The 9,099-nt window shown below is 44.6% G+C and overlaps 1 protein-coding gene across 6 annotated transcripts in view; it reads left to right on the top strand.

Moving 5' to 3' along the window:
* Window positions 1–9,099, top strand: part of ATP7B (ATPase, Cu++ transporting, beta polypeptide) — a 65,669-nt gene that overhangs the window by 32,849 nt on the left and 23,721 nt on the right. For 5 of the 6 annotated variants that reach the window (XM_008565837.1, XM_008565836.1, XM_008565834.1 and 2 more), the window contains 5 exons: window positions 495–749; window positions 2,306–2,469; window positions 3,999–4,160; window positions 6,236–6,312; window positions 7,994–8,168. In XM_008565837.1, coding sequence (XP_008564059.1) covers window positions 495–749; window positions 2,306–2,469; window positions 3,999–4,160; window positions 6,236–6,312; window positions 7,994–8,168 — 833 coding nt within the window. The remainder of the gene's footprint in view (window positions 1–494; window positions 750–2,305; window positions 2,470–3,998; window positions 4,161–6,235; window positions 6,313–7,993; window positions 8,169–9,099) is intronic. The other variant, XM_008565838.1, reaches the window with a different exon arrangement.

Below are 9,099 nucleotides of genomic sequence, written 5' to 3'. Positions count from 1 at the left end.
CCGCGCTTCCCAAGCGGCGCACTATCCAGTGCGCCACCGGGCCGGCCCCACACAGGGCTATTTTAAGACTTAAAGGAGGCCGTACGTATAAAGTGTTTGGCGGAGTGCTCAGTTAGTTATTATTATCATTACCATCTAAGCATACACCTAATGTGAACAATCATTCTTGCATTAGTACCATTTTTCATATATCTGTAATTGTGTGTGGTCATGGAGAAGGAGAAACAGAGATTGGAGTGCTCAGTTAGTTATTATTATCATTACCATCTAAGCATACACCTAATGTGAACAATCATTCTTGGATTAGTACCATTTTTCATATATCTGTAATTGTGTGTGGTCATGGAGAAGGAGAAACAGAGATGGAAACACCAACCCCCATGTAGCCTCTCCAAGAGCTTTAATCTGAATATTGTCAGGTTTGAGCCTCCTGTTGTGAAAAAAAAAAAAGATTTGTCCTTCTAATATGAATTATTTCTGACATTTTATCCTAGAAAACTATTCTAGCAACCAAGTTGGAAACCACAATGCTGGGAATTTCATGATGCAAACTACAGGTGGCACACCTACATCTGTGCAGGAAGTGGCTCCCCATGCTGGGAGGATCCCTGAAAACCATGACCCTGGTCGCTTGTCAAAATCCCCACCCACCAGAACAGTGGCACTGCAGAAGTGTTTTTTAAAGATCAGTGGCATGACCTGTGCATCCTGTGTGTCTAACATAGAAAGAAATCTGCAGAAGGAAGCTGGTAAGAGATCGACACTCATGTTGAGTTTGGGAATGCTGCTTCTAGACTGCGTGTTTCTCCTTCAGAATCTCCTTCGACTGTGTTTATCAGGAGCCCTGATAATCTGGTAGTAAGCTCATCATATGATAGTATAGATCTTTGTATAATGTTCTTATAAAACTGGCATTCTGTTCTTTAAGAGGTATTTAGTCTGAGATAAAATAAATCTCTGAGTAAGTTAGCCATGGAAAATCCAGTTTAAATGTCATTGTACATCTGACGGATAGACTTCTCAATTAGCTTGTCATAGTAGTAGTCTCTATTTTCCCCCTCCCATCCCATCAACTCCTTACTATAAAATGAATAAATAGCCTGCATTTTGTGAGTTCTAATTCAGATTTTTCAGTCCTGTTGTCCCTGTAAATCATAGAATGTTGTGGAAATGCTAAAGTTTTGTCCTCCATACTACATTTCCAGTATTGTCTCTTAAATCTGAAAGTTCAACAACAATCCTCTCCCATTTTGTTTGTTTGGAAAATATCTTAACCATGACTCCACCTTGCCACCAGTCACTTTCTCTGTTCCCTCACCCTAGTGGCTTCATGTGTCTCTCTGCTTGGACTCCCTGGCCCTTAGAGTCAATCCTAAATGAGGACGACACCTTTTTCCAGCCTCTTATTCATTATGCTTTGTAGTTTCCTGGAGCTCTAGAATGACCGTTCTCAATCGAGGTGTTACAGGAGCTCCTTTGTCATCCATGAGCTGGCTGCTATAAGTAAAATTAACCTATAATTTTATCCTGCCTGTGTTTCTGTTCCTGACTTGAATCCTTTATTTTTATCCCTTATGGCATTAAAGCACAGCGTTCCTTCCATTTATCCAAAAGAAGCTTCTTTTCTCCCTTAAACTAAACACAGTAGTGTTAGCAAGATAGTCTGGGATTTCTTTTTCCCTCCTTCCCTCCTGAAAGTTGTTAGAAACTTAAGGAAAACCACTTTTGAACACTCTTTACTTTTTTCTTGTATGCAAGTATCTGGAGAAAAAAGTATATCCTTTCTGGCACAGTAGTTGATAGCAGCAGACTACATTCCTTGCTTTGATGTGTGTGTGTCAGTGTCTTCTAAAGTCTGACTCCAAATGTGGTCTACGGGCCAGCATCATGGGCATCACCTGGGAACTGGATAGCCATGCAGAATCTCAGACCTCTTTCCAGACCAATTGAGTCAGAATCTCTAGTTTTATAAGGTCCTCTGTTGATTTATATGTCCATTAAAGTTTGAGAGGCATTGTTCTAGAACAGTGATTCTCATACTTGGCTGTACGTTAGAATTACCTGGGGAGCTTTTAAAAGAAATGATGCCTGGCACCCACCCTGATATTCTGATTTGATGGGTCTGTGTTAAGGGCCAGACATCGTGATTATTGAAAGCTCCCCAAGTGATCCTAATGTGTAGCCAAGTTTGCTAACCATTGTTCTAGAGGCTTCTGGGGAGTTGTTTTTCTTTGTTAGATTATGTTGACCATGTCACCCCAGAGGCCTTGCCCAGAGTGTCACAACTGTCACCTGATGGTTCCAGGTATTCTCTCCGTGCTGGTTGCCTTGATGGCAGGAAAGGCAGAGGTCAAGTACAACCCAGAGGTCATCCAGCCACTGGAGATAGCTCAGCTCATCCAGAACCTGGGCTTTGAGGCGGCAGTCATGGAAGACTATGTGGGCTCTGACGGCGACATGGAGCTGATTGTAAGTATAGTGGCAACGTCAGAAGGTTGCAGGCTCTTGACAGTTGGCAGATGAGTTTTTAACTGCAGCCATCTTTGTGATCAGTAAATTTCCCCAACCTTGGATATATCCATTTGTTGTTGTTGTGTTGTTTGTTTGTCCTTTGAAGCCAACAACAATGACCTGTTCATTTTGTGGAGAAAGGTAAGTTAGGTCCAAAAGTCACAGGAGGGGAACCAGCCGAGTGCATTCAGGGCATGAGGAAGAGGAGGAAGTAGTGAGTTCAGGAGTATTTAAAAAGATTGGCAGTCCTGACTTTGGTGGCTTGCCATAGGTTGAATATGAACACAGTGCTTCAAGGCTAAAGAGAATCTAGAATGCCTGCAGCCATCTCAAGGCAGAAGAGGTGAGTGAGGTGGTAGGGAGTGCCATTCAAACACAGGAATGTGAGTAGTGCCCAAAGTATCCCAGAGCCTAAGGTGGTGGTGTTCACAGTGTGTTTTTGGTGGGGAGGAGTTGTTTTCCCTTTGTCCACTGTTCCCAGCTGCATGTGTCAACAAATCATTGAAAACCACTGGTGTGTTTGGTGTTTAGGATATGCTGTGTTTCAACACACTTTTGTACAAAGTTCTCTTTGTACAAACAAGGGGAAACTTAGAAGCAACCCACAAAGGATTGAATAATGCTGTTTTATAGAGGTAAAGGGTCTTTACCTCCATAATGTGTTTAGTCACTGCCATTAGTGGTAACTAAATGTTTGAAGAAAAAGCAAAAAGTGTGGAGCAGCTCCTGATAAGCGGCGTTCTTTGCAGAGCCCTCACAACGTGGACCCAGCTACAATCCAGGCTTCCCTCCTCTTCCTCGAGCAGCCTGTGCCCAGCCATGCCTGGCTGTGGGTGGCTGCCAGAACACCTCAAGCTGTCCCACCTTTTGTCTTTTCCAAGCTTCTCCGTCTGTTGTTGCCCTTACTTTTACCTGGCAACACACTGTCCATACTTTGAACCCCTCAGATTCCATTTCCTCCACCGGTCACTTCCTGATTTTTCCTCCCACAGATAATGAGACATCGACATTGTCACCCTTGGAGCTAGCAGAGAGCACTGGAGTATGCAGGGTAACAGCGACTCAGGATTACAGAGTGTTTTAGGAGTTCACAGCGTTTTGCAGAGGTGCACATTCTTAACCTCTGGAGGCACTTGTTATCCTGGTATTGCTGGGAGAACCTTGAGACAAAGTGTAGGGCAGCTTACAAAAACCCGTTGTTATCAGAGCCAGAGTCAAACCTTGGTCTGTTGCCATCTGCTTAGTGAGTGGCTGTCTCCCATACCTGAGTTGGGGAAGAACCGCTGTTTATATCCCTGAAGCTGCTGGGGGAGTGTTAGGGGCAAGAGTCTTGCACATGGGATATGGAGGTGGGAGTCCAGAGTCTTGGCAGGGTGCCGTGGAGAGGGAAATGCTCGTGGCTGCCCGTGACCCCCACTCCCTGAGGTGCCTTTGCTAGGCTTCTCTTGATCCAGGGTCCATGGGACTTTTGTCCTCTTGTGCTGCAGATCACGGGGATGACCTGTGCTTCCTGTGTTCACAACATAGAGTCCAGGCTCACAAGGACAAATGGCATCACCTATGCCTCTGTGGCCCTCGCCACCAGCAAAGCTCACATTAAGTTTGATCCAGAAATTATCGGTCCACGGGATATTGTCAAAATTATTGAGGTAAGTCATTCATTAAAAACTTATGCCTACCTTTTTAAAAATAGTAATTTATAATCATTGGAGAAAAATGTGAAAATGTAGCTAAGCAAAAAGAAAAATTACCTAAATCCTTCAACCTTTCTCATGGAAATAAGGTTAATCATTTTAAGATACACTGTGAAGGTAAGTAAATATCGAATGACCTGAGGGAGAATGTCAGTGAATGGGTAAGAAAAAGATGGGGGAAATATCATTGAGGAACATCAATATTGTCAAGATACCTGATACATAGGGTTAAATTTCCCAATTGTAATTTTGAAGTATTATTTTTGTCCATACCAAGTAACTATAGACCAAAAGAATGGTGGCATTGGAAGGAATTACACTGCATTTTGCCCCTATGCTAGGCATGTCTTGTTGTGGGAGTGTTTGGTCATTCCTGCTTTGGAAAATCAGTAAGAATTTTCATGCAGGTCCTATCTCCTACCTCCTCCCTCAGTTTGTCTACAAACATACCCTTTCCTGCAGAGAGTTAGCATGAACAGGTGATCTGAATGGATTAAGACAGTCAAAACTGAACAAGATTAACTTCTAACAGCTAGTGGTAAGGATAAATTAATTTTAGCAGGAACTACTACTTCAGAAACTGCTTATGAAATGAAGTACCTTGTAGCAGCAGGCTTAATGCAGTGTTGTCCTTAATTTTCTTTTCATTATGTGTGTGTGTGTGTTAAAGAGGAATGTTATCTGTCCTGTGGCCCAGCAGAGCTTTTTGAATGGAAATGATGATGTGTTGATGCAGTGCCTCTTCCTGGAGGGAGACAACACAGATGCTTTATCAAATGAGGAGAAGTCCTCAGAGGTTAAGGGACTTTGCTCACTGGTACCAGCTCTTGGGTGGCAGAACTGGTCGTCAATCCCAGGTCTCACAGTTTCGAGCTCAGCAGCCCTTCCATTTCTGCTACACCACAATCCTAAAGAACAGTACTGATGTGGCATTGATGAGTCTGACGCAGAAAACAGTCTGGAGAATCCCAGGCAGTCCTTCGAACATGTCTCTGCTACCCTTCCTGAGTTCTAATGTCCTCGCTTGCCTCCCCACTGCCCCCCGAGCTTGGTGCAGCATCCTCTCTCTTTTTTTTTTTTTTTAAATAAAGATGACCGGTAAGGGGATCTCAACCCTTGGCTTGGTGTTGTCAGCACCATGCTCAGCCAGTGAGCAAACCGGCCATCCCTATATAGGATCCGAACCTGTGGTGTGGGTGTTATCAGCACCGCACTCTACCAAGTGAGCCACGCGCCGGCCTCAGCATCCTCTCTGTCCTTAGTTGAGAAGTATTGTCTACATCTGGCTCTGTTCTTGCATCTCTGGGGCATCTTTTCCTAATATAATTAAGCTGGTATTAGTTGTAAAAGGATTTGACTTTAGACAGTCTTAGATGCTCTTTCTCCCACCATGACTTTTAATTTTTGTGTAGAAGTCCCAGCACCAGAGTTCTTGGGTCCCCTCTCTATTGAGATTGAGGTGCAGTCTTTGTTGGGCCACGGTGGAAGCTTTTCTTCCAGACACTGAAGGAGCCATGTTCAGCACTAGTGTGAAGAAGCCTGGGCTGGAAGCTGGAGACCTGGTTCTGGGTCCAGCTCTTCTGATAATGCTGTGGCTTTGGGCAAGGTATTTAACCTCTCTGACCTTCAGTTTCCTCATGCATAGGATGGAAGTACCTGACCATTAGGTGTCTGAGACTCCTTAATTCAAAAATTCTGAGTTTATAAGTCAACACTGATTGGCTTTGGGGCCTGGTGAAGTTATCTTCCCAGAACCCACAGCCTTTGCCAACAGAAGGAACAGGAATTGCCATCTGATACTGTCCCCTTGGGGATGGAATGGTCTCTGAGCATGGATGGGTGCTGAACCTCTGAACAGAGTCTGTAGGCCATTTGAGTGAAGAAGTCATGAGAGGAAAACCCACTAGTCTTCGGAGGCACGTTTAGATTTACTTGCTGATTTCCAAAGCTGTTAAGTGCTTTCTACTAATGCATGTTTTTAATCAAGTACCTTTCTCCTTTTCCCCCACCCCTCTCTTTTTAATAACAAGGAAATTGGCTTTCATGCTTCCCTGGCCCAGAGAAATCCCAACGCTCATCACTTGGACCACAGGATGGAAATAAAGCAGTAGGTAGAACACAAAAGATGAACTGTAGCCCTTGTCTAAGTGTCCTCCCCTCCTTGGGCCCACCTCCGCGGCTCATTCATGTTGTGCAAATGCCTCCTGCTTATCCGTGTCCCTGCTGCCCCTGGCTTCGCACTGCGCCTTTACCCTTGTAATGTTGACAGTGCTAAGCAATGCTCTAAAACAATGCTGTTCAGTAGAGGTTTCTGTGATGATGTCAAAGTTTTGTATCTGCACTGTGCGGTATGGTCGCCACTAGTCATGTGTGGCTAGTGAGCACTTGCAGTGGAAGTGAACTTTTAATTTTTACTTAATTTTACTTAATTTTAATTTAAATGACCACCTGCGGCTGCTGGCTAACATTGGACAGCGCTTAAATTGGGAGGGAGGGAGGAAGTGTATATTTTTTCTTCGACAGTATTTTCAGACTTTATTTGCATCGGATCTGAGGACAGGCATCATGGCTGAGTGGAAAGAAAATGTCCTGGGAAGCAGGAGACCTGGGTTTATTCATTGTTTCAGATGGTCACTTATTCATCCAACACACTTAAAGGCTGCTGTTGGGTGCAGGGCACTGTGCCAAGTGCTAGGGGTGAATAGAATGTCATTAGTCCCTTAGAGGGGCCCATAGTCTGGCTGGAAAAGAGTGGGTGAGTAATGACAGCAGTGGTTCAGGGGGATTTCGGAAGGTCTTGGAAACCTCCAAGCAGGGGACACAAGATCTGAGCCTCAAGAATGGGCTCAAGTCTGCTAGTTGGTGGGGGGAGGAGGGACAGTCAGGGAGTAGGTGTCTTCTAGTGGCCTTCAGGGACTCCTGTGGTGTGGTCCAACTGGCATGCCTGGGGCACAGGAGGGACCGGCAGGAGAGTCATCTGGAAGGCCAGTTGGAGGCTGATTCTCGAGGCCTTGGGCAGCAGCCTGAGAGTGGAGAACTTCAGACTCACAAGCCAGTGGTTTTCAGGCCGTGTTTAAGGTGCATTTGGAATTTCATGGATGCTGCAGCTAACATGGGACCACAGCTGTTACCCGTGAACCCCGATTTCAAGCTTTGGTGTTAATCAAGACAGCTTCACTGTTGTTAGCGATTCTATTTTAACTAATTGTTCAAAAATTGAATATATAAGTACATTTATACTAATACAGCTAACATGGGACCACAGCTGTTACCCATGAACCCCGATTTCAAGCTTTGGTGTTAATCAAGACAGCTTCACTGTTCTTAGCGATTCTATTTTAACTAATTGTTCAAAAATTGAATATATAAGTACATTTATACTAATAAAATACTACTTTTATCTATTTTTTCTTTGGGCATTTGTATAGATAACATTTTGAAAAAAGAGCTGTAGGCAACCATAGACTGAGGATGTTAAACCTCTTTGGGGCTAGATTCTTGGCTCTGGGCCTCAGTTGCCTCATCTATAAGTTGGAGGTTACATGTCACCTATGTGAAGGCAGGGTCTGGGCCTGAGCATCTGCAGAACGTCTTACAGCTGTGTTTAGATCTTTAGACATTCCCTCTGATGCCTGCTATCTGGGAGAGACCCTTACTTTTGTTTTAGCCCTTGGTGGTCTGTCCCAGACATGTGACAAAGGCAGGTTTTGAACCGAGTCCTCAGCCAGCCCATAGCTCAAGTGATAAGTGGTATCTAATATATGTATGTTGCTGCGTTTGCTTTGCAGGTGGAAGAAGTCTTTCTTGTGCAGCCTGGTGTTTGGCATCCCTGTTATGGGTTTGATGATCTATATGTTAATACCCAGCAACGAACCCCATGAGTCTATGGTCCTGGACCACAACATCATTCCAGGACTGTCCATTCTAAATCTCATCTTCTTTATCTTGTGTACCTTTGTCCAGGTGCGTATTAGAAAGATGAGCAAACCTCTGCCCACTGTGCCTGTGTGTGGCCAGCAGATACTCTGCCTTTTAAGGCCAAACAAAGGTCTTCAGCTTGGTTTAAGTGACACTTTGTTGTGGCTTTCCTGCTGCCCGCCCCCAGACAGTTGCTGCTGCTTTTCTGTCTTGTGAACAGTGGGAAGGAGGTGGAAAGGACATACCCTCCAATGCGGAGGACTAAGAAAAGCCTGGTTTCACTGTCCATTTCACAGTTGACTCAGGTGATCAGAACTCTCACTGGAATACCAACCTTCTTGCTGCAAAGATTGGTGAACCTGTGTGTCTCCAGTTTGCTTTTTGTTTAGTTTAGTTTATCTCTGTTGTTAGAAGCAGCAGCTGGATCACCTGGAGCTCCCATTTCTCTTGAATGTTTTATCTTGAAAGGCAGAGATATAGTCCTTATCTTTGAGGAAATTATAATTTAAAAGAGACTGGTGTCAGGGCCGGCCCGGTGGTGCACTGCTACAGTGCGCCGCTTGGGAGTGTGGAGGCACTCCCGCCGAGGGTTCGGATCCCACATACAGACCGGTTCCCGCTCACTGGCTGAGCGAGGTGCGGGTGCGACACCGAGAGTTGCGATCCGTTGCCGGACATGAAAAGAGACAAAAAAAAAAAAAAAAAAGAGACTGGTGTCATTGAACCTCTTTACTCTGATGGTGATATTAAGGGACTAGCTGTATTTTTGGTGTGAAATGTGCTCCCTATGCGTATATTTTGTAATATAAGACTAAACTCCTGAGTTAGTAGTAGACTATTCAGGGGCAAGCATTTATAAGCTGAATTTGTTTTTTTCTATATTTTCTTTTTTTTTTTTTTTTTTTTTTTTTCTTTTTCCCGCCAAGGGTTCCCAACTCCCGGGGTCGCCCCCCCCCCCCCCCCCCCCAGGGGGCGG

The sequence above is a fragment of the Galeopterus variegatus genome, unplaced genomic scaffold, assembly GCF_000696425.1.
Source record: "Galeopterus variegatus unplaced genomic scaffold, G_variegatus-3.0.2 Scaffold208, whole genome shotgun sequence".
NCBI classification, from domain to species: Eukaryota; Metazoa; Chordata; class Mammalia; order Dermoptera; family Cynocephalidae; genus Galeopterus; species Galeopterus variegatus.
Note: the sequence above shows the minus strand (reverse complement) of the source record. Positions and strands in the feature narration are given on the sequence as shown.